Source organism: Neovison vison, chromosome 14 (assembly GCF_020171115.1).
Source record: "Neovison vison isolate M4711 chromosome 14, ASM_NN_V1, whole genome shotgun sequence".
In the NCBI taxonomy this organism is placed as follows: Eukaryota; Metazoa; Chordata; class Mammalia; order Carnivora; family Mustelidae; genus Neogale; species Neogale vison.
Window position 1 is genome coordinate 955,441 of NC_058104.1, and position 25,625 is coordinate 981,065.

The 25,625-nt window shown below is 60.6% G+C and overlaps 2 protein-coding genes across 2 annotated transcripts in view; one reads left to right on the forward strand and one right to left on the reverse strand.

Annotated features, from left to right (window-relative positions):
• Positions 1 to 2,592: 2,592 nt before the first annotated feature.
• On the reverse strand, positions 2,593 to 6,127 carry SOX8 (SRY-box transcription factor 8). Its single transcript, XM_044233546.1, has 3 exons — positions 5,706 to 6,127; positions 4,124 to 4,353; positions 2,593 to 3,395 (listed from the first exon to the last, which is right to left on the reverse strand). Exons 1-3 carry the CDS (start codon positions 6,125 to 6,127, stop codon positions 2,659 to 2,661), a joined length of 1,389 nt encoding a protein of 462 aa, XP_044089481.1. The 3' UTR covers positions 2,593 to 2,658.
• A 10,243-nt stretch (positions 6,128 to 16,370) lies between these two features.
• Positions 16,371 to 25,625, forward strand: part of LMF1 (lipase maturation factor 1) — an 84,486-nt gene continuing 75,231 nt past the window's right edge. The window contains exon 1 of the mRNA XM_044233599.1: positions 16,371 to 16,569. Within this exon, the coding sequence (XP_044089534.1) occupies positions 16,371 to 16,569 (199 nt within the window). The remainder of the gene's footprint in view (positions 16,570 to 25,625) is intronic.

Sequence of the window (25,625 nt, forward strand, 5' to 3'; positions counted from 1 at the left end):
TCGCTCTCCCTGGAACTCCATGATGAGCTCAAAGAGAGGAAACCCTCCGGAGGCTTGCCCGGGCTGGGACCCAGGGCCGTCGGGGCCTTTGCACCAGGCAGGCTGGCGGGAGGAAGGGCCACACCCCCGAGGAGTCAACACGCAGGAGCCCCTCCGAGTGCAAATTGAACAGGCAGGGCCTCCCGCCCCCAGGAGCCTGGCACGGCCTGATCGATCCCAGAGCAGCGAAGCGGCGGCCTCGCTCCCTCTGTCAGGGAGCTGGATGCGGGCGCTTTCCTTGCTTCGGGGTGTCCGTGTGAGAGCCTGGAGGGCCATATGGAACTGGACAGCCCTCAGCTGCACCAGGACTTGCTGGACCGGCCCCACACAAGCATCCGTGAGCCTGGCTTACAGCCCCCTGCAGACCCCGCCTGGCCCAGGAGGCTTGGCACACCCCAGACCTCACGAACCCTCATAAACCCGGGCAGCTCTTCCCCAAGACTACTCTTGGCAGGCCCGGGACAAGGCTCTCCAGCACAGGGTGAGGTCCGCGCCCTGGATCGCAGCCATACAGGGCGGCTGGCAGACCAGGAGACGGGCTGAGCGTCCCCCTCCCCCGCTGGAATCACAGAGCTAGTTGTTTCAGGGATCTGGGTCCTTGTGAGCAGCTCGATCTCCCTCTCAGTCCCAGATGCATCCCCAGGGCCCGGCGGCGGGTGCACCCAGCCTGGTGAAGCCCCGATGCCGGCTACATGTGCCGGGGCGGCCCCAGCAAGGGGTGAGGCCACCCCTCGCCTGCTCTAGCTCCCCACAAGCATTTCTCTCTTGAAACAGTCAGCTAACCGGACACCCCGCCTGGTGCCTGCATGGCGGCATTCACCCAGCTCCCAGCTTGGCTGGGCGCCAGGGCCCAAAAAATGCCGTCAGCCACCCAGAAACCCAGCTCTGGGATTTGCCCGGGAGGAAACCATGGCCCCAGATTGGACCCGATTTGCCTACTGAATAGGCCCTGGGCAGGGGTGGGGGGACAGGGAAGGAAGGCTCTGGCTGGCCAGCCAGCAGCCTAGGGCCTGAGATTTGGTCAGATACAGATGCAGCCCCTGGAGGGCGGGGGCGGGGGTGGTGGTGCCTGGCTGTGCCCCAGGGCTGGGGCGCTGTCTCCGCCCTCGTGAGGCTCCTGGTGCCCACATCCTCCGAGGAGGGCCTGGGGCGAACCCCACTCCTGCCTCGGCCGAGGCCCTCCCGCATGGGACCCCAGACATACAGAAAGCAACACACAAACTGCAGCCCACATAGATAAAAAGCTTTTTTTTTTTTTTTTAATTTTATCAAACTGGTCTGTACAAAAGTTAGCGTTGCTTGGTCAGAAAGCAGCAGAACACAGCAGGTAGTGGCGGCGGAAGGCCAGACTCCGCGCGGAGCGGCAGAGTCGGCGTGAGAATGAGCCGTAGTTCTCTGCCCACTCGCCCAGGAAGAGACAGGCCAAAAAAAAAAATTGTTTCTAGAAAAAGGTAAGAAAAAGTAGAAAAAGTAAAAAGAAGCGACTTCTCAGACGTCTCTCTATGTACAAAGTTGAAAGGCACAAGGTTCCATGAAGTAGGCGCGGTCAGGGCTCGGCACGCAGCGGAAGCAGGGGTTACTCCTCTAAGACTAAGCCTCTAAACACTTTAGTGGATGAGGTTTCAGCTTCACAGCTTGTAGGTGGCGTCTGGTTCCTAAGAGCTCCGATGAACGAGCTACCCCGTCCCAGGAAATCCCCATCCTGGGCGGCGACCAGCTGGAAGCCACAGCCCTGTCTTCCAAACGTCGGGCGGATGCCGGCACCGGGGCCGGGGCGCCCCAACCCAGTCAGAGACACTGCAAGGCAAGTCCCTTCTCCTCCCTGGGTGGGGGCGGTGGGGGGACCCCAGAGGGGCCTGGAGCTTGGGGGGATGAGGGGGCTACCCCACCTGACCTCCCAGCCCTCGTGCTCAGCCACCAGCCTCCGTTTTGTCTTCAATTCTACTCTCAGTACGAATGACTTCATTAATTAAAGATAAAATAATACAGAACATAAATACACTTCAACAGCTTCCCAAACAAATCGAATGTGTTTAAGCTTCAAAAATAACAATTAAAAAAATAAAATAAAAAGAGAGAAGTGTTAGTCGCAGCCAAACCTTGCCAGGAAGAGCCTTTCATGGCAGGCAGCACCTCAGAGCGGACGGGCCGGTCCCCAGAGGGGCTCCTGCAGTGGGGTCCCCTGGAGGTCTCCACGCACGTGAGGCCGGCGGGGACCCTGGAGCACAGGAGGCCGGAGACCCCACACCTCTTCCCTCCTTTCTGTTTTGTGCTGTGGCTGTTCCGTCCACCGAGAGGCAAAACCGAGGCACTGGTGCCGGCAGGGAAGAGGGCCCGGTGGCAGTCCTTGGTTCCAGAGTCGCCAGCCACGGTGAAGAGAGCACGGGAACGGGGCTCTGTCATACGCAGGGAGCATGGAGATCTGGAAGCCCCCGCGTGGGTTACAAAGCGAGGCTTCCCGGCACACTTCAGCCTGCGCCCGCCGGGCCGCCGCCGGGCCGCCCCCGGCCCTCCCTCGCTAGCGCACCCCTCCCGCTAGACGGGAGGCTCCATCCGTCCTTGCTGAGATCCAGGCTGTCCCGCACCGACACCAGTCCCCTCCCCGGGGCCACAGCGCCCTCAGGGTCTGGTCAGGGTCGTGTACACGGGCTGGTCCCAGTTGCCGGGCGGGCTGTGGGCAGGCGGCACAGAGAGGCCGCTGAGCAGGGGTGAGGCATAGGGCCGCCGAGAAGGATGGAAGTAGGGGCACTGGTAGAGGCTGGACGGGCAGCCAGGGTATGGGCCGTAGTAGCTGGGGGCCTGCAGGTCGGTGTAGTCGCCCTGTGAGCTGCTGAAGGAGCTGGCAGCCGCGGCGGGGGTGGCTGTGGTGACACTGGCCTGGCCGCTGTAGGAGCCGTAGTCGGCACGGCCCGGGGAGCCGTGCGACTGGTCTCCGTAGTGGCCAGGGCTCAGCTGCTCCGTCTTGATGTGCGGCCGCGGGGGGCCCGCCTCGGTGGGCGACGCGGAGGCCGACGGGGCTCCCTTGTGGGCCCACACGGGGGACGCCCCGATGCCTGCCGCCCCGGAGTGTGAGTAGGAGGCAGCCCCATAGGAGCTGGCGGCGGGCTGGCCTGGCTCCGCGGGCAGGGCTGAGTGGCCGTTGAGGGGCAGGTACTGGTCGAACTCATGCACATCGAAGGTGTCCATGTTGCCGATGACCTCGCTGCTCAGCTCTGAGATGTCCACGTTGCTGAAGTCGATGTTCTGACGCCCGCTGTCCGCCAGGCGGCGGCCTTCCAGCTTCAGCTCAGGCTTGCCCCCGTGGTGCAGGTCCGTCTTGGGGGTGGTGGGTGGGGTGGGTGGCCCGTGGGTCTGCCCTGGGGACAGAGCATGTTTCAGAGATGAATGCCCCTTCTGTGGGGGGCCGGCCAGCCGGCGATGCGCACCCGGAGGAACACGAGCCCGCTAACTGCCGCAGGTAGAAATCAACGGCTTTTTGTTTCTGTACATTTCCCAGAAATTCCAGCACAGCCAGACCCAGACCTCACTCCTTGGCCGAGGAAATTCCGTTAAGCACTGTTCTAGGGCAAGAGCTGGGGCTGCGGAGGCCCCGCTATGAAGACCAAGGTAAGGGAAAGAAAAGGAAGTGCCCGGCCCCCTGCACACGACCACAACGGGACCCACACAAAACGTGTTCTCCCGGAGGCTCGCAGCTTTCACCAGCTTGACCGAGACTGCTCAGCTGGCCAGAATTCTCCCCGTCTGTCTGATGTTAGCTGGGCAGCTGACCGCCACGCCAGGGGCAGGAGTGCTGGGTCAGCACCAGCAGGAAGGCCAGTAGAAGCAGAAACGCCTTCAGGCAGAGCAGAACACACCCACATCACCCAGCCCCAGACCACGGCAAAGCTGCGAGACCCTCAGTGCTCAGTGGGGGCTAAGCAGACCCCCGGCTGCCCGTGTGCATCGGGGAACCTGGGATTATCTCAGGGCCACCTGTCCTGGGAGTGAGCCCCACTTCCCACCCCCACTACCCATCTCAGCAGATGCCGAGACCCCCACTTCTCCTGCTGGGGCAGGCACCTGCTGTGGGGCCCCGGGAGCCCACCTGTGTGGTCGCTGTGGTGGTGCGGGTCACCCAGGCCGGCATCAGCCTTGTACATGGCGCTGCCAGGGTGGGGGCCCAGCTCGGGTCCGGAGTCGGAGTCGCCTTGGCCTGTCTTCACGCTCTTCCTGCGGCGTGGCTGGTACTTGTAATCTGGGTGGTCCTTCTTGTGTTGGACCCGCAGGCGCTCTGCCTCCTCCACGAAGGGGCGCTTCTCACTCTCGCTTAGCAAGCTGCAGCACCAAGGGCAGACGTGGGATGGCCCGGGTCCCCATTGCTGCCCCGGGGGCAGGGCCTCACCCACCCCGACACTCACGGGGAGGCCCGTGCATGCCCCTGCACCTCAGCAGGCACCAGGCAGGCTCTCCCCTCGCCGGGGACAGGGCGCTCAGGCCAGCGAGGAGTTCTGGTGAGGTCTGTTCTCACCAGGGTCACAGGAACGTGCTATAGCAAGACCTAAACCTTCCCACTCCATCATCTTCTTATTTCCCTTCGCTCAGAGCCTGAGTAAGTCCCCTCCCTTTGGGGCTTTCTCAGGCAGGCGGGGAGGAGGCAGAACCCAGTGGAGAACACACCGGGGACAAAGCAAGACTTCCTGGGAACAGGCAGGGATTCCATTGGCATCTGGGCTTCCCAGACCCCCAGGAACACTGGCAAAACCCGTGTGATCCTCCCTGAGGCTCAGAACACACACGGTCCTCTCAAACCTTTCCAGAAACTCACCTCCAACCGCCTACGGGACAGGCTGCAGGGCTGCCAGAGTCCGCTGTGCCCAGAGCAGACAGAGACAGGCACGTAGAGGACAGACGTCCCAACTCCCAGTGCCCACTCCCAAGGAGAGGGGCAGGAAATGGGAGCCAGTGCCCCAAACCCACAGCCATCCATTTTAAACCCAAGTAGAATAGAACACATTTGGTGGGGATGGGCAGTTCTCAGCACCACTGCTGTCCTACTTTCTGCAAAAATGTCCAGCTTTGCCATCCCCAAGTATGTGTGCAGCGTGCCCGCGCTGGACCCCTCCTGTATCTCTCATCCTTCCTTGCACAGGGTGCAGAGGTGGGAAAGGAGGAAAACGCTGTGGGGACCGTCCCAGTTGAACAGACGTGCACCCCTTCAACTGCCTTCTCTTCCCCACATGGTGGTCAGAGTGGAGGGGAGCCCTTTCCAAAGAGGGACACTTCCAGAGGGCACTACCCTGCCTGCTACTGTGTCCTGTTTCCTGACAGAAGCCACCTTCCCTTGGAGAGGGCCAGGCCTCCGGACTCTGGGGCCGCTCACGCGTGGGGTCCCCAACCCCCACATGCCATCCCAGCCTTCGGCAGGCTGCTGGCGACTGAGGGTGCGTGCTAGGGTTTGCACACTCGCCGGGCAGCCCTCTGCGGCCCTGACCACCTGCGCAGCCCGGTCAAAGAGCGGGTTCCCCCTGGGACTGGCCCTGAGAACAGCCACTGGGAGCAGAGCCCAGGACGGGAGCAGGGCCACCTCCAGGGTCCCTGCGCACCTCCCCCAGAACTGCTCGCAGCCCGCCCGCGCGCCTGCGGGGCCCGTCCCTGCACACACGCACACCCGGGCACCGCGCACTCACCGCCACAGCTTGCCCAGCGTCTTGCTGAGCTCGGCGTTGTGCAGGTGCGGGTACTGGTCCGCCAGCTTGCGGCGCGCCGCCTGCGCCCACACCATGAAGGCGTTCATGGGCCGCTTCACGTGAGGCTTGGCCTTGAGCGCGCCGCCGCCGCCCCCGCGCACGGGCATAGGCACCAGGCTCCAGTCGTAGCCCTTGAGCACCTGCGACACGGCGTCGCGGATGCAGGCCGGGAAGCGCTCGTCCGCCGCCTCGGCCGCGTCGCCCCGGACGCCGCCCCCCGCGCCCGCCGCGCGGCCCAGGCCCTCGGACCCGGTAGGCGACGGCGGCGCGTCCGAGTCCGAGTCCTCCACGTGCGACATGGAGCTGGCGGTGCCGGACGGGCTGCAGGGCGGCTGGGAGCGGGCCTCGCTCATGTCCAGCATCGGGGCCGCGCGCGGACGGGCGCGCACCGGGACCCGCGGGGCCGCTGCTCAGCTGCGCCGCGACCGCTCCTGGACCCGAGGTCGCCGCGCCGTGGTCCGACCTGCGTCGCCGCCGCCGCCGCCGCCCGACCCGGGCCTCCCCGCTGCCGCCGCCGCCACCGCCGCCGCCACCGCCGCCGCCACCGCCGCCGCCGAAGCTCCGTCCCGACCGAGGACCCGCAACAAGTTTCTTTAAGCGGCGGCCGCGAGGCCCCGCCCCCTCCCCGGCTCCTCATTGGCCGGCGCGCGCCCCGCTGCCCCCGGGGGCGGAGCCTGGCGCCCGCCCCTCCCCCATCCGAAGAAAGTGCCGCGGTTCCCTCGGCGCCCCCGCACGCCCAGCCCGGCGCCGCCCCGCGCCTGGGGCCCCTTTTCCAGTCGGGTCGGGGAGGGAAAGGGGTCGAGGACCGGGGACGGCGGGGCGCTCCGGGGTGTCTCTGCGAGGCGCGTCGCGGCTCCTGCGGGTCCCGCCCCCGGCCGGGTCGCCAAGCCCGGGGAAGCCCGCTCCGCTTGGAGGCGGGTCCTCCAGAGCTTCCCCCACAGCGGGTCCTGAGCCCCGACGTCTCGCCCGCAACCCAGAGGCGCCGGGGTCAACTCCTGCCAGCCTGCAGCCCAGGGGAGGGTTGGCTCAGCCGTGTAGCCTCAAAGCGCGGGCTCCCCGCCCGCAGGGCCAGCGCGCCGGGCAAGACCCTCCAGGGCGCCCTTGGTTTGCGCGCCGCGCACGTCCAGGTAAAGCGCGCCCAAGGGCCGCGGCTGGGAGCTGGACCATCCCAGGTCCCCCGCCCAGTCCGGTATGAGCGGGGAAAGCGCGGGCGGGAGAGCGGCCCCAGGAGCCGGGCAGCAGAGGGAGGCGGGAGCGCTGGGCAGGGACTGAGCTGACCCTACTTGCGGAGTCCCTGAGGCCGCCCGGCGGATGGCGTGGCCGGACGCGGGGGCCTAGGGCCTTCCGGGCCTGACCCGCTGAGGGCGGGGGGCGCTGAGGCTCTCCGGCTGGGCGGCCCTGGGTGGTCCGGCGAAGGTGATGGCCGCCCCGAGGCGCCTTCGGTGGAGGAGATGGGCGTGTCAGCCTGGAGGGAGGGGGGCGGGCTGTGCCGCCCGTCTTGGGGCGGTGGGGTCGGAGAGGGGACATTTCTCCGGAGGCTAGAGCCAGGCCTCGGCTCCGAGTCCCCGCCCGAGGCCGCCCCCGCGAGTTGGCTTTGGGCCTGGCAGTCCCCGAGGGCGGCTCAGATTCTTTTGCCAAACCATCGGGGAGGCAACAAACGGGCCGCCCAGAGCTTCGCCACAGGCCCTCGGGTGGCTGAGTGGGAACACGTGTGGCTGTGAGCTCTGGGTCCCGCGTCCTGGGTGACCCTAGACAAGGGCGACCGGTTCCCCTCCTCAGAGTCTTGGACGCCTGGGCCACTGGCCGCTGCAGCGAAGGGGCGATGCCCAGAACGGAGTGGGTGTGCTACCAGAAAACTCCAAATTTAAAGTCGGTGTGTCCACTGAAGAGTCTCCGAGTGCTCATATACCGATCCCGGACCCACCACCGAGCCCACCACCCCCCCGGACTGCCCAGGGCAGGCCTCCTGGCCCCACCCAGGCCTGCCCTCGCCACCGGTTGCCGATTCTTTAGCTCGCACTTGGGCCTTGAAGCCCTGTCCACCTGGGCTGCCTGTCTAGGGATGAAGCCTTCACCTCAGGGACTCTAGGGGCTGCCCAGGGATCCCACAGCCTTGCATGGGAACATGCTGGCCTCTCTGTGGGGACTCCTCAGAGTCTAAGAGGGAGGAGCCCAGATTTCCTGTCACCTGCAGGTGACCTCAAGGCACAGGATGGGCTCTGCTGCTTGCCCTGCATCAGGGAACCTGATATTGTGCGTTATGGCCACAGGGATAGGGCGCGGTTGCTGTCTAAGCGCTGGTGGAGGGCCCCAGGACGGCAGAGCTGAAGCCTCTGGGCTTGGCTTGTGCCCTTGTCTCCTGTCCTGTGGCTGGCCTCCCTTGGCTCTGTCACCTGCGGGGGAACATCCTTACCTGCTCGTCTGCAGTGGCCTCCCCTCGAGGTCCTGCCCTCCATCTGGGGTCCGCACTCCGCACTCTACAGCCGGAGGACTGAGGGAGGCCCAAACGGGGATCGCCTGAGGGTACGCATCCATCTTACTGGCCCGTGGGGACCCACTGCAAATGCAAGCAGGAGAAGGGTTGAGGTTGGCAGACCTGGACCCCCGAGAAAACAGGTCCACCCCTCCCTGCATCCAGTGTACCCCTGGGCACCAGATCTGCTGTGTGCAGAGACAGGAAGCACAAACGGCAAGGGAGGCATCAGGTAAGGCAGCCTCTCCCTGTTCCCCACTGGCCCAGAGGGTCATGGGCTGGTGACCACCAGGCAGGGGGAGTCCCCTGCCAATCCCTGTCGTACAGGTCCCAGGCCCCACCCTCAGCTCCCCAGGGCTGCAGCGACTGTCCCGGAGATTGGTAGGGCTGGTGGGCCATGCCCGTCATGTATGTACAGCTCATGACTCCTACAGGATGGGAAGGGAGGGCAAATCCTGCCAGGCCCGGACTCAGGCTGTCTGTGTGTATGCCCTTCTCCACCAGGCAGCATCCAGGTATAAGCTCATCAGCCCAGCGCAGGCTATGGACACATAGGGTGGCACACAGACATACTCCACAGCCTCCTGGCCTTCTGGAAGGCCCATATACTTACCAGCGTGCCATCCAGCCTCCTCTTCCGTTAGTGCTGACCTCAGTGTGTGCCCTCAGTGGCTAGGCAGGCCTTGAGCAGGTACGTGGGTGTAGCGTTCAGAGAAAGGGGTGACCGTGGTTGCTTCCTGTGTTCCTTAGTAATGATGAAGCATCTGTTTTGTGCCAGGGGCTTTAGTGGGCAAACACCAAAGAGATGCGACACTCACCACAGCAGAGGGGTGTGTGTGTGTGTGTGTGTGTGTGTGTGTGTGTTTGTGTGCATCTGGGAAAGAGTCTTTTTTTTTTTTTTAAGATTTTATTTATTTATTTGTCAGAGAGAGAGGGAGAGAGAGCAAGCACAGGCAGACAGGCAGGCAGAGGCAGAGGGAGAAGCAGGCTCCCTGCCAAGCAAGGAGCCCTATGTGGGACTCGATCCCAGGACGCTGGGATCATGACCTGAGCCGAAGGCAGCTGCTCAACCAACCAAGCCACCCAGGCGTCCCTGGGAAGGAGTCTTTTGAGGAGGCAAAATTCAGCTGAGACCTGAAGCTTCCAACTTCTGGAAGAAGGAGGAAAGACCATTCCCTCAATGGCAAGGAAGTTGGGGGAAGACAACATGTGCAAAGGCCCTGAGGCAGCAGAGAGCATAGGGTATCTGAGAAAGAGTGAAGCTACAGTGATTTAAAACTTGAGGGACAGCTCTTTGAACTCCTCTCGGTCCACCTCCTGGCTGTTCCTTCCTGCTCCCACCCCCCCCAACTTCACCTGGTGGCCTTTGCAGTCTCAGGGATATGATCCAATAGGCCAGGTATAAACCATATCCCTGCCCCTGGGGCCTAGGAATGCCGATGGAGATGAGGATTCTAGACCTACACCCTCGGCAGGGCCCCAAGGGCACCTGTGAAGAAGGGTGTACAGGCTGGCAAACACCCCTGTGCCGATGAGCCCGGGCTGGTCCAGGCCCGGACGGTTCCAGGGAGACCTTTTCCAGGCAGAAGACCCCCAACCCTCCCACCTGTTGGCTTCTAGGGAAGCTCAGAAAGCCCGTGCCCACATGTGTGCACCTGTGTGCATACACATACATGCGTGAGCACATGTGTGTGCTCCCGGGTATGTGTGTGCTCTTATGTGTGCATGTGCACGTGCCCCGTGTGTGCCCGAGTAAATGTGCGGGCATGCCTATGTGCGTGTGCCACTATGTGTACATGTGTGTGCTCATGTGCACGTGTGTGTGTGTGTGTGTGTGTGTGTGTGTGTGTGGTGGGCCCTGGGAAGGCTGAGTGGGAAGGAAGGGCTGCCCACCATGGAAGTGGGCCTTGTACTGTAACTGCTTGCAGGGCCCTGATGTCTCTGCCCACCCCCTGCCCAGCCCAGATCTTGGACAGCCTAGGAGGCTGTGTCCTTGGTGTGTACGGTCTTTCAGAGAAAGGCATTGGGGGGGTGGTTCTTGAGCCCCAGGGACGGCATGTCCCCTGTGTGTCTGCAGTCGTGACCTGGGCCTCTCCGTGAGCCAGCCCGAGGCAGTTGGCATCACATCCTGGGACCCCCGGCTCAGTCTCAGAGATTAATTGGTGCTTTTAATTACTGGCTGGTCTGCAGAAACCGAAAGTCTCAGACACAGATGAGCAGTCAGCCCCGAACAGTGGCTCCATAAAGACAGCCTCGTCCTGCCCCGCTGGGTCTCCAGAGAGGCGAGGGGGCTCCCGGGGGCGCCAGGAGTCCAGTGTCCCTCAGTAACAGACCATCAGGGCTCTGGGCCAAGCTTTTTGTTCAAACACCCCGACTTAGTCTGCCAGCTGGCGTGGAAGTTCTGGTTTGGGTCAAAGCCCTCCCCTTGGTTGGGCTGATGTCCACTTGGGAGCTGGCTGTCTGTTCCTGGGCCTTCTCTGCTCTGCGTGTGGAGGACACTAGAAGGAAGATCCCGCCCGGATTTTGCTCCCTCTGCCACAGACCTTGGTGCTGCGGGCCAGGGTGTGCGGGTTGCTGAGCGGCTCGCTCCAGAAGAGGGGCTCCTGCTCAAACCAATGTATCTTCAGGACCCAGCCTTTAGGTAGGGATGGCCGCAGCTCTTGTCTGCACCTTGTTGCCAGCTCTGAAGCCTCCTGGGAGGAAAGCCACCCTGCCCAGGGATGACTGCTGATGGCCCAGTGGGACCCTCTGTGTGGCCATTCTTGGAAAATGTTTGGGGAGAGGGCGATGCTGAACCCAGAGGGCTGAGCCCCAGTGAACGCGGCCTGTCCAGTGACATGTGCTACACAGATGTGTTGAGAACAGCTGTGGTCTCTGCCCAGGCCTCCGGTCACCCCCTGCTGGTAGCGACACCCCCCACCACCAGCCCCAGCCTCCAGCTGTGCCTATCCATCTCTTCTCTCCTTGGCCTGGGCCTGGGGGGCTGACTTCACCAGTGACATTTAGGTTTTGGTGTGTGTCTTTGACGGGAGGCAGACGCTGCTTCTGTAGCCAGAAAAAACCGTCCTCAGGCAGGGTCCCAGGGGTCTCCGAATACAGCCTTCCTTGGACACCAGGTGTCCAGGCCAGGTGCCAGCAATATCATCGATGGGGGAAACCGAGTCCGCTGAGGTGTTAGAGACCTGAGATCTGCCATCCCATAAGCCAATACGTTCCCTTCCTTGCCTGAGCACATGGGCTTTGCGTAATACCAGGCTCCAGGATCCTGGGCCCCAGACCCCACCCTCATTCTGGACCCTGGGCTTTCCGGCTACTCTGGGCGCTTGCCCCCTGGACCCCAGTCCCCAGCTCAGGACCCCTGCCCTTCACCAGCAGCTGGGTCCTTGTCCCCGTGCACCAAGCTCCTCTGCGTTCTGATCACTGGGCTCCTCTGAGAGACAACAGGGTCTGGAGAGGCTTTCCCAGCCCCCTTGCCGGAGGGGAGCCAGCACGTCGGAAGAGAACCCTCAGTCCAGAAAACCGGCTTCCGAGCCCAGATAGGCTCCAGGAGCTGTGCTTGTCCTCCCGAACTCAACTTTCAGATTTAACGAGGCTTCCTGTTGAAGATACAGACGTGGGAAGCCCCCGGGAATGGAGCCCCACATCTGTTACGACTGAGAAAGGCAGACGTTAGCTTGAAATAAAAGTCTCGGAGAGATAAATCCTCTTTTGGAGTGAGGGGCCCGGGCTGGCTCTGACCCCACGGAAGGTTCCAGAGACAGGGCAGTGCCAAAGACAAATTAAAACACACCCTGTCAAAAGATTTCCTCTGTCTCCCAAAGATTTATTTTTCGGAACTTGGCGAAGGAGGCTCGAATTAAGACCCCCTCAGGTGGGAGCCTTGTGCATAAGGGAAGAAAGCTGCGGGTTCTTGGGAGCCCATCAGGAAGGCTCAGAGCGAGAGTGGCCACCTGCCCCTGCCTCCCGCCCTCAGGGTGTGGAAAGGGGCAGGAGGGAGTTGCAGGGGTCCCCTGAGAAGGCACTAAATTTCTGCAGAAGAGGGCGTCGAGGTCACGGGAATGTGACGCCTCTCTCCCCTGTGGCCCTTTGACTTTGGGTGAGTCCGGGCTTACTCTGGGCAGCAGGGGGGTCCGGAATGCCCGTCTGTTCCACGGGCTCGACGTGGGGCCTATGTGAGCTGGCGGATGCCGGCTGCTGGGCGCCCAGGAGACCCCACCTGATGCTTGTCGCTTGTCAGTCCCAGTAGCAACTTCCAGAGCCCGACTGCACTGCTGGGGCTGTCTCCACCTTCGCGAAGAATACCTCGTAGGAGTGCCACCTGTTCTCTTCAGAAGCGAGTCGTGTGCTAGAATCAGGGGCAGGAATCCTCCAGATGTGAGGCACAGTCCTAGAGGGTGGGGGGGCACAAGCTCTGCAAACCCATGAAATAAGGAGTTTGGGCCAAATCAGGGGTCTTGGGTGCCGATGCCATCTGGAGCCCGGTCAGGAGGGGAGTGTGGAGTCGCTATGGGCCAGGCTGTAAGGCCTCTGGAGAGAGGCCCCAGCCTGCCCCGCGTCCAGCTGCCCCCCAGACCTCAGCCGACTGCAGACGCACGGCCTGAGCCCAGCTCGGAGGGTAGCAGCACAGCTGGCACCATGATTTTTGGTTTGAAGTCCGTTTGTTACACGGTATTGTTGTGGTGACTGGTAACTGACACAGGTCTGCAAGTAAAATTCAGCCTGCAGTCCTCCTGTTTGTGACCCCTGGCCTGGGCAGTTTCCAAATCTTACTCCGGGACAGAGTCTGACTCCAAGAGAAACACTTCAGAGCACGTACTCTTGTCCCATCGGGCTCAACAGCCACGGACGGTAACAGCACGCTGACTTTCTGCTTTCGTCTCTGCCTTGCGGTCGTGGCTTACCGGCCTTGCCTAGCCACACAGAACCACATCTCCTTCTGGGGTGGAGGCACGGGAAGAGAGGCGAGGGTGCCAGAAGAGGAGACGGGTGAGCCAAGCAGAACAGCCGTCCGTGAGTCACAGTTCCCGCAAACCAGCAAATGGCCTAGCACCTGCTCACCCACCCCCACCGGCACCTGCCAGCCTTACCCAGGGTCTTGGCCACTGGACAGTCAGGGGGGGACCAGCCCAAACTGACCACCCCCCCAGAAGAAAGTGACAGATGTTAGCGACCGTGGGTTCTGTCCCCCCATCAACAGATGTCAAGACATGAAAAATTGGGGTAAATGAAGGGAGGGCGATTAGGTCGGGCCCAAGCTGGGGTCTTGTGGGTGCCAGAGACAGCTGCAGACGCACGGCAGGAACAATTGCCCTGAGGCAGAGGGGGCTGCCAAGCCAGGGTGCCTGGGGACAGTTGGACGAGGTGCCGACACGGGGCTCATTCCTCCGTGAAGCCCTCCCGCAGCTGCTGGGAGTACCGCCAGCCCGTGGGCCTGTGTGCGCCTCCGTTCTGGGACGGCACCCGGGGAGCTGTGGATGGCACCCCTGGGACGGGCCCAGGAGTTCTGGCTTGTCTGTGGGTCCGTGTGACACCAGCCCCAGGCTGGAGCTAACGGGTCATCTCGGGGAAGCCTCCCTTTCTCTCTTCTTGTCTTCTTCTGGGCTCTTTCTCGCTCCCTCTGTCCAGGCGGGGCTCTGCACCCGTCTCTCGGGAACCAGGCTTTTTCCTCCAGCAGTTTTTGGCTTGAAAATGTATGTTTAGGAGCCCTCCCCCTACCCCGGGGCTCCTGGTGTGGGGGAGGGACCTTTCCAGAGATAGACCCCCGCATTCCTGGGGCTTGCGGGCGTGGAAGTGAAATTCACAGGGCAGAGCATGTAAGCATTTGGAAGTGTGCGCTGGGTGGCTTTCGGCGGGCTCCCCGTGCTGCGCAGCCATCACCTCTGTCTGGCTCTGGAGTACTTTCATCACTCCCCGACCCCCGGCCCTAGACAAGCACCGGTCTGCTTTCTGTCTCTGTGGACTGTTTATCCTGGGCATGTCATATACAGGGAACAGGACCACACATGACCTGTGTGTCCGCTGCTCCCGCTGGGCTTGACGTGTAGCAGGTGTCAATATTTCTCTCCGCTCTCCGGCTCAGTAATAGACCAGCACACTTCTGATTAAACTGGCGTGGAAACAGATCATCCCTGAGCCGCTGGCCGGCCTCTCCTCAGGGCAAGCCCTGCTCTGTCAGGTCTGCTCCCTTGTGCGTTCTAGACCCTCAGACTCGCTGGACCTCTGCAGTCAGCAACCAGGAAGGCAGGTCCTGGAGGAAACAGAAGGACATGAGCTCCCCGCCATCCTCTCCGATGGCCTCGCCCACCCTGGGTAAACCCGGAGAGGGAGCCTGGAGCCCAGCGAGCTGGATGCTGGACAAGGCCCCTTTTCTGCTCTACACAATGCCCCATTGTGCCCTTCTCTGGGGAGAACAATGCAACTCGGGCCAGGGGAAGCTGAGGACAAAAGGCCCTTTGTGAGGACTGTCCCCACCTGAAAAGCAGCACCCTGGGTCACACCTGATGGCAGAGCTGTCCTTCCTTGCCTTCTGTCCCTTGAGCACCTCCTGCATCCGGGGGAACGCATGGAAGTTCAAGTGGGTTTGGGCTGAGGGGCGCCAAATTCTCCCTGCTCTCCCCCAGACAGCTGTGCTAGCCCATCCCAAACACAGCACCCGGACCCTGCAGGGGAGGTGCAGATCATAGCTTTGAAGGAAAGACCTGGAAGGACGGACAGGGACTAACTGTCCCCCAGACCCCCAGGGCTGGGAGCCCTTGGGCACATGGTTTCCTGCTGGGGGCTCACAAAAATGCAGAAAATGTTTGCCCCCCCCCACTGCCGATCTTTTACATGCCCCACTTTGCAGTTGGGCTCTGAAGGGAGACCTTTCCACTGCAAAAAAGGGGGGAAGGCACTGCTTAAAAACTCACACTATAAGATGCACATGTGTTATCACTCCAGCAGTGCAGGTGGGGGACAGCCAAGGGCTGAAGAAAGGTTCCAGAAGTTGCTGGTCTGTCCTAGATTTGGGGGAGCCTATGTCCAAAGCCAGTCCCTGCCCTCGCAGAGCTCACACGGCAGGTGGTAAAGATATAATCAAACAAGACTGATCATTTGGCCACACAAGTATACATAATTTATACATCAAAACACTCAGAACAAGATGTCAAAACAAAACACCCAGGACAAACATTTGCAATGTACACACAAGAATAGGATCTTTAATATGTAAAGAGTTGTGAAGAATAAGGAAAACCCACACTTGCGTCAGTGATGTGCTTCCAAGCACCTCACAGTGTGCCCACTGACTACTAAGGGTCTAATACCTACACCGTCTCGCACGCCCTGTGTTCTTCTAAGGAGTGCCTGTGAGCACATGGCACACTTCTCCTGAGCGGTGCCCGGGCCGCTCTGTGCTCAGAACGTGGAGTTGCTGGTGTTCTCACCAGGTTTCTGCTTGGGACATTGGTCGGTAAGTTCTTTTCTCTGAATCCTCACGGTGCCACTTTCCCCAGGGGGCTGGAGGTGCCATCCTGAGAGCCTGTAGGGGTGCTGCCTAGTGCAGCTTTGCTGACCTGAGCTGAAGGATCTGGCTGGATTTCAGGACCCAGCCCCTGACTGTGCTCTCCCTGCTAGCTGGGTAACTGTCAGCCCAACATCCTCCCAGGACAGCAGACATGAGGGCATGGGAAGGGCACCTGTAGACCCCTGGCCACACACGCTGAGCTGTCACTGGCCGCCTCCAAGCCTTCCTCTCCTGGAATGCGACTCCATACACCGCAGGGGCACGCAGAGGGAGTGCAGCACCCACAAGGGTCCCCTGTTGCCCACGCAGACGCTGACCAGGCCCACCCCGGTCATGTCCAGACAAAAGCTTTCCAACAGTCATAGAAAGAGGGTCCAGGAGGGCAGCCGCGTGGGTGAGAAAGTGCACCGGGAGCTTCTGCAACACTGGCTGATGAAAGCGCCAACGAGGGAATGCGTCCGCCGCTTGCCCCGTCTTGCTCTCACTGCTGCAGCATGCCCTGCGGCCTGCGGGGGGCGCGCGCGCGCCTGGAGCCGGAGCGCGCTCCCCGCCCATGGGCGTGGCCAGCCCGGGCGGGAGCGGCCTCCCTTTTTGGGCGGGGCGTCCGGGCGCTTGGCGCCTCACGCGCATGCGTACTGGCGGCCCAGCGATGGCGGCCCCCGAGGAGTCCCTGAGGAGGCGGAAGGCCGAGAATGCGGGCGCCGAGCCTGGGTCTCCGCCGGGACGGGGGCCGGGGCACGAGCCCACGGGCTGTAATGCCCGTCTCCGAGCGGGCACTTTCTGGCTGACCAGGATCGTGCTCCTGAGGGCCCTCGCTTTCGTTTACTGTGAGTCCGCGGGGCCCAGAGCTCCCGTCACTGTGGCCCCTTCGCACGCACCCTCGTCCCCCAGACCGTCCCCGACGCCGGGACAGCCCCTCGCCCAAGACAACGCTCTCCCCGCACTCCTTGCCCCCCACCCCGGTCCCATCCGTCTCCCCCTTTCCCGGGGCACCTCCACAGCGCCCCCGACGCCCCTCCCCTTGCACGTGCCCCTCTCCTCCCCTCAGGGCGCCTCTCCCCCCGGGCGTCCCTTCCCCCCAGGGCGCTCCCCCGACGCCCCTCCCCTGGCACGTGCCCCGCCCCTCCAGGGCCCCCCTTTCCCGGACTCTCCCCAGCCAAGGGCGCTCTCCCCGACGCCCTCTCCTGACGTGCCCCTACTCCCCAGGGAGCCCCTCACCTCTCCCCACAGGAGGCTTATCACCCCACCCCACGCCCCTCTCCTCGGGACGCCCCCCCTTCCCCGCAGACGCGCCCCTCCCCTCCAGGGCCCCCTTTCCCTGGGACGCCTCTCCCCCTTGGGCGATCTTCCCCACAGGACGCTCTCCCTCGACAACGCACTCTCCCTCAACAACGCTCATCCCCGGTTTCTCCTCTCCCCCATCGCTTCCCCCGCCACTTCCCCAGTGCTCCTCCCTCCACTCGTGCTCCTCCCCTGCACGACGCCCCTCCTCCGGGACACACACCCCTCTCCCCCCAAGCTCCCTTCTGGATCGCTCCCCCCCAAAAAAAAACGCTCCCCCCCAAAAAAAACGCTCCCTGGCAGACGGGCGACCCACAAGCGCTACCCCCTCCCCCATGCTCCCTCCACCCAGACTTCTGGGTGCCCCTCTCCCTGGATGCAACACCCCTCCCACAGGCTCCCCTTCAGCCTTCAGACAAGTGCACCGCAGAGCCCCGTGCTCCCTGCACGGTCGTGCCCCCCCAGTGGAGCGTTGGGGTTGAGGTGAAGGTGCTCAAGGGCTACCGCACCTGCCCCCACTTGAGCACTTCCTGGGGCTTCAGCATTCGGCCTGGGTGTGCATGCATGGGTGGGGGCCTCCGAGCCTCTGTCCCTAGAGCCTTGTCCGTTAGGGCCCTGTGCCCCCGACTCAGCAGCCGCACCTAGGCCGCGGGCAGCCCCTTGCACAACCCGGGAGCCTGTGGAGGCTGGCCTGGCCCCAAGCCTCACCGCTGTTCTGGAAGCTTCTGAGCAGGCTTCTTGTTCTGTGGTAGGTTAAGCTTGAGCCTCAGCCCTCCTTTGACCAGCCAGGAGCCGCTGGGCCCTCGGCAGTGCAGAGCCCGCAGCAGCCCTGGCCCCAGAGGGTGAAGCCTGTGGGTGCTGAACCCACCTCCCTGCCCCAGCCCTGCATCCACAAGGGTGAAGGAGCCCTGAGCCTTCCAGCAGTGGAGCTCAAGCTCAGGTTCTCCAGCCGACCTGGGGAGCAGACTGAGAGCGGGTGGTCTCTGCTGGGGGGATCCAGAGGGTGCTGGTCCCTGGCATTGCTGGCCTCCACTGCACGGGGGGCACCGAACGTCTCAGCTTCGTTTTTCAGCTCTTTCCTTCCCCGAGGAAGCAGCACTGTCCTTCCAGAATCATGGAACTGGGCCGTGCCCTAGGAGGGCGCCCAGCTTTTGCGTCTCCTGGTGCACAGGGGAGACCCGGCTTTCCAGAGCGATTCCATGGCTTTCCATAATGCCTCCCTCTCTTTTGTTACCGTAAACATAGTTTTCGCCAGCGCTGCCTTGTGCTCCACACTGTGACATAGTCGTTGGGAGTGTTTGAGCTGTCATTTAGCAAGAGATAGAGTGAGACAGAGGTCCCCGAGGAGGCTTCAGAGACTGTTACCAGGGGAGCCCAGAGCTGGCCCGGGAGCTGGCCTGCGGCACCGCCTGCTAACGCCAGCCCGGGCTTCCCGGGGAGCAGGGCTGCCTTTGATCTCTGCGGCTTCTCTGTCCCAGTCCCGAAGAGATTGTTCTGAGCTGCTGGGTCGTGGACAATTTAAGCCCTGTGCTGAGCACAGAACCACTTGCTTTGAGACATGCATTTTTCCCTCTTTTCTCTACATTTGGGGTAGAATCAGTGTTTTTCAGCTGTATGAAGGAACTTGTTTCCCATTTCCAGGGATGAGGGTCTCTGACAGATGACCCTGGGCAAGTGGCCATGCATCTTGCATTGGTCCCTTTCTGGAAAGTTCCGGATCTTTCTGGTAGCCTGAACTACCTCAGAGTTTCTGAAGTTCCAGTGTTTTCCATGATGCCATGGGGGCCGCCTGCACATTTCACTTGATGTGGAATTTTATAGTTGTCCCTGTGGACTCCTGACCCCACCCCAAGGCTGCATAATGAACCCCTGCCCTGCGCTTCGTTCTCTGCATGTTTAAGAGAGTTTTTACAGTCCTGTCTTGAGCGTCCCTGTTCCTCCACCTGTGAGCCTGCGGCCGGGACGGGTTTTTCCTCACACTTCTGTCCTCCATCTTCTAGCGGCATCTCGTGCTTCAGAAAATTTCCTTGACTTCTTGCATAATCTTTATCAGTACTCTTTGTCCCCACGGGATACTTTCCCATCTGTGTCCCCCTTCCCCCCCCCCCCACCAGCCGCTTGGTGCGGACACTCAGGACACAGACCGCCTGCCCGAGAGGCCCTGACTCCCTCTGGGTTGTAGTCGCAATTCTTCAGCTCTCACATCGCCGTCTTTTTGTCCTTTATTCTTTTATTCTCTCGTTTTCTGGGATTTATCCCCAAACAACTTTTTAAGAAAGAACTTAAAGCTGAACTTTCTCTGGTCTTCTTGCACCCAGGGGTCTTATGGATCTGCCTGGGTCTTCTGTTCTCAGTCGGAGCAGGTTTCTCAGAGCTTCTGGGGCTGATGATAAGTCTTCACGCAGCCAGACCCCCACTCGCTCTTCCCCGGACACCTAAGTAGAAGCGCTTTCCTTTTCCTTTTTCTTTTACTTTTTTTGAAGATTTTATTTATTTACTTGAGAGAGAGGCAGCAGGGGTTGGGGGAGGGGCAGAGGGAGAAGCAGACTCCCCGCTGAGGAGGGAGCCCAGTGCTGGGCTCCTCCCGGGATCATGACCTGATCGGAAGGTAGACGCTTAGCCAGCTGAGCCACCCAGATGCCCCGACACTTTCATTTTTCTGCTGACACACTCTTGACACCAAATGTGGGGTTTTTTCCCTCACAAGCAGTTCTGATGCTATCTGTCTGGCATGAGTGCAGCTGCCGCCTGGCCCCACGAGACCGCCCCCACGTCCAGGCTGTTACCAGCTGTAAGTCAGGGTTCCAGACCCCCTTGTCCAGCCATAATTACCTAGAACGGCTCACAGAACTCAGGGAAACACCTTACTCCGGTTACCGGTTCATCGTCAAGGACAGGACCCGGGAACAGCCGAAGGAAGACACCCACAGTGTGGAAGGAGCATGGGGCTTCCAGGCCCTGCCCCCTGCCCAGGGGCCACTCGCCCCCTGCTGGCACCCCCATGTGCCAGGAGGCTCCCGCACCCCTTCATTTTGATTTCTTAGGGGAGCTCGGGGCTGATGGGCTCGTCGGCTGTGGGTGATGGGCTTGGTCTCCAGCCTTCTAATCCCACGTTGGGGCCCTTGGCCACCAGCCCCCAAGCTGCTCGAGTCCCCTAGGTGGTGTGAAGCCGGGTGAGGCGCATCGGGCCTGGTCAGGGGCCCCCGCAGCTGCTCCTCTCGGCCCCGCCGCTCAGCGAACTCCCAGGAGCAGGGACAAGGAGCACAGAAACGGTTCTGGTTCTTCACTTCTTTGTAGGTGGCATAGGTGGCGATCCCACAGTGACCTGTGTTTACCTCTGGAGGCTTTCAGAGTCCCAACTGCTGTGCCATCTTATTCTGGGTCCTTGTTATTTAATGGCATGTTGACGTGAGCGTTCCTTCCTCATTCTTTCTCGGGGCTGCCCTAGTTCTGGACAGCTTCTCTGACCGTGCCCTGTCTGCTGCCTCTAGGTCCCTGTGTGTCCGAACACCCCAGTGGGTCCCAGATGTGCCCCATTAGCGGACTTGTCCCCATCAAGCCTCCCAGGTTGGTGGGAGCCTGTCTGAGAAGCCACTTCCCAGAGCTAAATGAGGGCCTGTTGGAGAAGATGGGCCCCTCCCAGGCCCTGTGGACGCTGCTGCGGTGACGGCCCAGTCTGCTGAGTGTCCACGAGTGGTGATGTGGGGGCCTCCAGAGGGAGCTCTGAGCATTGTGGGAGCAGAGACATTAGGGTTCGAAGCCGAGGGCCAGTAAGGAGTTCTTGAGATGTCTTTGGTATAAAAAAGTCATTTAATTAAAGCACGGGCACAGGCGATCTATGGGCAGAAGGAGCAGCGCCGAGGTCATGGGGAGCGGCCCATTACGTACCTTCAAGTCTGGGGAGGGTTGGGGACAGTGTGAGTCTCCCAGGAATTTTGGAAACAAGGTTTTCAAGATCCCAAGGGTGCTAGCTATTATTATTAAAAGGCCATTCTTACCATTTAGTAAAAACTCAGTTGTGAGACCCCTCAGATGTAAATTGGTGGGCCATGTGCTTGGGGGGTGATTGCTAACACGCATCTTGAGGGGTAGAGAAAAGGGAGTTTCCGAAGGAGTTTTTTTATGTTCAAGTAGACTTACAGGGTTGGGCTAGGACTGCCTTTTGTCCTTAGCAAACTGTCCACATTGGGGCAGTTGAGTCCCTAGAAGAAGGTCACTGCCTCTTCCAGGACCCGTCAGTGGGCTTAGGTAGTCACGGAAATGTGATCATTTCTCGGCTGCCTTTGTTTCCCACGCCACAGAGGACGGGGGCGTGTAAGCAGCTTGCACATTCCACTTCCCTCTGTTATTGCGGAGTCCCTAGAATCGAATTTCTTTGAAAATCCTGTCTCTGAGTGGTCTCGGGGCTAGTTGTGGCCAGACTCTGATTCTTGGTTTTGCTTGACGTGCGTGCGTGTGTGTGTGTGGCGGCTCTGGCGGCTCTCCTTGTTCAGTCCGTGTGCTAGCCCTGACCCAACCCGCGGCTGCTCTTCGAGGTGAGTCAGAACTGCACTTTCTAGAAGCAGAAGCTGGTTGACCTCCCCATCAGGGCTCTGCTGTCCCCTCACTCACTGCCACCCCACGGACCGGGAGGGGGGCGCTTGCCGCGCAGACAGCAGAGCCCGGGTCTGGTGGGTGCTGGACTTTTGGAACTCCTAGCTGCTCCGTGGAAGTTTGAGGGAAAAATGGAGCCAAAAGAAATCCTGCTTTATTGTATATGGTGGTGACGCTTCCCGCTCCAAGAGCTCGTGGAGGTCAGCCCTTGTCTGTGCTCCAGGCCCTTGGATTCGAACAAGGTGCTCCAGGCCCTTGGATTCGAACGAGGTGCTCTGCTGCCTTTTTACAGGGTTCTCTGTGAAGCGCTGCCAGGTTGTTTAAAAACAGGTGCCACTGCCCGCTTCAGAGCTGTCCACAGCGCGTGTCTCCAAAGAGCGCGGCCTGGGCGCTGCCGCGCCCAGGCCAGGGCTTAGCCACGTTCGGTAAAACCCCTGCCCAGAATGGCATCTGGGGTGATAACGTTTCAGTTTTATAGACATTATTCTGAATGAGACAGAAAACTCAATTTTTGGTTTCTAAAGAAAGTATCTGCAGACGTCCTTGGTAATGGATATTTAGGGAATCTGCTCACCTCTCCTAGATCAGCGTCTGGGTTACCCCCCCCCCCAACCCCGTACCCCCAGTCTCCTACCTTCAGGGGCTAGGGTGGGGGTGGGGCAGACTCCTGCCTGCCTGGGGTGGGGTGGCGGGGCGGGGGTGCTAAGGCTTTGGAGGTTCAGTTGGTTGGTTGAGCTTTTGAATGCTATGATATTTTGACATTTTCACTTCTTTCTACTTAGGCATTTCTGTAACAGGAGTGGAAATTTAAATAGGTTTTCTCTCCTGAAATTTTAATCGAAGCTTTGTTCATGGCTTCCTGATAAGATAGGAAATTTCCTAGGCTTCTTGCCTTAGAATCACTTTTTAAAACTAATTGGTGCGGGGCATCTGGGTGGCTCAGTCAGTTGAGCAGCTCCCTTTAGCTCTGGTTGTGGTCCCCGGTCCTGGGATTGAGCCGCTTCTGGGGCTCAGCAGGGAGTCTGCTTCTCCCTCTCCCTTTGCCTCCCTTCCCCCACTCGTGTATGTGCTCGCTCGCTCTCTGTCAAATAAGTAAAATCTTTTTTTAGTAAGAAATAATGGGTGAGACCAGGGGTCCCTGGCAGCTGAGTCGGTGAAGCATCCGACTCTTGATCTTGGGATTGTGAGCCCGAGCCCCACGTTGGGCATAAAGATTACTTTAAAAAGAGAGAGAGAGAGAGAAGTCCTCGAACAGATCGGTTAGACCAGATCTTGTTTTCCTTCCCTGGCAATGGAGTGTGAATCATGGTCGTAGGGAGAAAGGACTTGCCTCTCTTCCGTCATCACTCATCAGGTCCTTGTGTGGGTGAGCCCCACGGCTCTGGAATGGGCCAGGGTATCGTCAGTGAGGGAGGAGACAGGCTGGGCTCCATGTGGGGCAGCCCCGCTGTGGCCTCGAGGGTCAGTGGCATGTGGACTTGATTGGTTCTGCCCGAGGCGGAGGTGGGTGAGGGAGAAGGATGTCTGCGGGTGCTCCACTGCTTTCCCACTGACCCTCTGTGGCTGGTGGGGGCTTTCGTCCTCAGGTGACTCCCACCCACTGTCCCTTCCCTTGGCCTCCCGTGGTCATGTGAGGGTCAAACCTCACTTCTCTATCTCTGCTGCTCTGAGCTTCATATCGTGGACGTTCAAGACACTTGGAAGAAAAAGACCAACCTGTTAAGAAAACCCCAGACTTCATTGGAATTTCCCACAGGTGCCCTTTCCCACCCCGGGGCCCCTCCCGGGGCCACACTGCACTCTGTCGCCACATCTCCTTGGGCCCCTCTGGTCTGTGGCAGTCTGTAGGACCTCCTTGGCTCTTCGTGAGCTTGGTCATTCTGGGAAGTTCTCGTCCCATATTTGCTCCGATGCCACCACACTGGGTTTGTCTGGTGTTTCTGGGACAAGACGGGTCACAGAGGCGAGGCGCCCTTGTCACCGATCGGGTGCCCAAGTCCTCATGACTCACTGTGGGCCTGTATCACCTGGTGAAGGTGTGTTTCCAGGTGTCTCCTCCCGCGGTTCCCTGTCCCCTGGAAGCCGATCACTGGGCCCTGCCCGTGCCCTAGGGGAGGGAGGACTCTGCTCCAGCCCCAGAGGGCATCTCCCCGCATCACTGGGAATCCCTCTGTGAGGAAGGCTCATGTCTGCTCTCCACGTCTTCACCAGGAGCTCCGGGTTGTGTCCCACACTGTTCCTTACTATGGCTCCAGACTGTCCGCCTCCGGTCAGCGCTCTGCGCTCCTCTTGCCCTGCCCGGCCCTGCCGTCTCCCCTTCCTTCCTTTGTTGCTCTCCTCACCCGCCTTTGCCATCCCTAACACTGGCGGTTTGTCTGGCGTAGTTTCTTCCCCAGGGAGCAGTGTTTGGAACCCAGATCTGTGTGCCAGGAGTGCCTGCTGTCGCGTGCGGTCACAATCCGTCGGAATGTCTGCCGGGGTTAACGTGAATTCACCCTGGCCTCTCCAGTCCCGATCCAGGACACAGAGTGGGTGCGCCCCTTCCTTCCTCGCTTCTCTGGAACCTCCTTGTGTCCTGCTGGGACCCTTGCCCCACCCCCCGCACGTGCAGAGGGCTTCAGACGGCTGCGCTCCCGCCCTGAGAAAAACCAGCCAGACTCCGGGGTTTCTCAGCCATTCGTTTGGTCTTTGTCCTGACACTGTTCACGCGAAGCATTTTCCGGAGTCCCTTAGGCCAGCCTTCCCTTCCCCCTTGGGCACAGTGCGATGGCGTTAGATATCTGCCATAGAGTGGCGTTCGGGGGTCACAGTCTGCATTTCGTCCTGGCTTCCTCTGACCTCCAGTCTGGCTTGTTTCGATGGTTCGTAAACACTGAAGTTCATTGCTTATGACCTACAGTTCTGTGGGTATTGACACATGCATTTTTCTCTGTCACGGTGGTACTATGCAGGGTAGCCATATCCCCCCCAGGCTCCCCTGTGCATGTCATCACCTACCCCCCACCCAGCCCCGGCACGGCCGTTGTCGTCCCCCTGGCTTTGCCTTTTCTAGTGTGAATGGAACCCTAGAGTATGTAGCCTTTGGGTCCTATTCTGTTCGTTGGAAAAGGGCGTTTGTGGTCCTGCTGTGCTGTTGTGTGACTCAGCGGCTTGTGTAGCTTCTCTCCACTGTCCCCCCACTGTCCCCCCACTGTAGGCAGCTTCCACCCGTGGATGTTTACCCCCCACATGCGGGGACCTCTGTGCTATTTCCCATGCTAGCGGTTGTGAACCAGGCCCCTGTTGGCTGCATTTGCGCACGAGCTTTTGCGGAAATGGGAGTTTTCAGTTCATGCGGGCACAGACCTAAGCATCGGACTTCTGGGCTATCTGCAGTAACCCGGGTTCCGCTTTAGAAGAAACGGCCAGTGCCTCGCCCACAGCAGCTGCAGCCCATGCCCTCTCACCGGCGGTGAGCGTCTGTGGCTCTGGACCCTCGGGGGCGCTTGGTGTTCCCCGCATTTGGGATTTTGCCTGTTGTGATAGGTGCTGGTGCATTCGGGCCTTACTTGGCATTTCCCCAGTAAATGCTACTGAGCGTCTTTTCTGTGTGTATGTAACATCCGTGTGTCTTACTCATGTGCCACGGATGACTTTGGCGTCCAGGTGCTCTGCCCAGCTTAAACGTTGGGCTGTTTGTTTCCTTATTCTTGACTTTCTTGAAGGCACTTAGTATCCTGCGAACACAGGATTCCAGCACTTGAATATTCTGGACGCAAGTGCCGATCAGGTCATTTATGTGGTCTGTGAATGTTTATTCCCAATCCGTGCTTTGTTTTTTCAGCCTCACTTACAGAGCAGGAGGTTTTCGTCTGACGCAGCGCCGTCTGTCGGTCTTTCTCTGTCTTGTGTCACACTTCTGGGGTTGCCACACCCAAGCCGCAGATTTTCTTGTAGAAGCTCCCTACTTTTACACTTCACATGGAGGTCTGCGGTCCTTTATGAGTAAATTTCGGGGTAATGTGTGAGA

Excerpts from the sequence above, each read along its gene's own strand:
- SOX8 (XM_044233546.1), bottom strand. The coding sequence starts at position 6,127 with ATGCTGGACATGAGCGAGGCCCGCTCCCAGCCGCCCTGCAGCCCGTCC. Across the intron at positions 4,354-5,705 it reads ACGCTGGGCAAGCTGTGGCG|CTTGCTAAGCGAGAGTGAGA; the intron begins GTGAGTGCGCGG and ends TTGGTGCTGCAG. Across the intron at positions 3,396-4,123 it reads CCACCACAGCGACCACACAG|GGCAGACCCACGGGCCACCC; the intron begins GTGGGCTCCCGG and ends CTCTGTCCCCAG.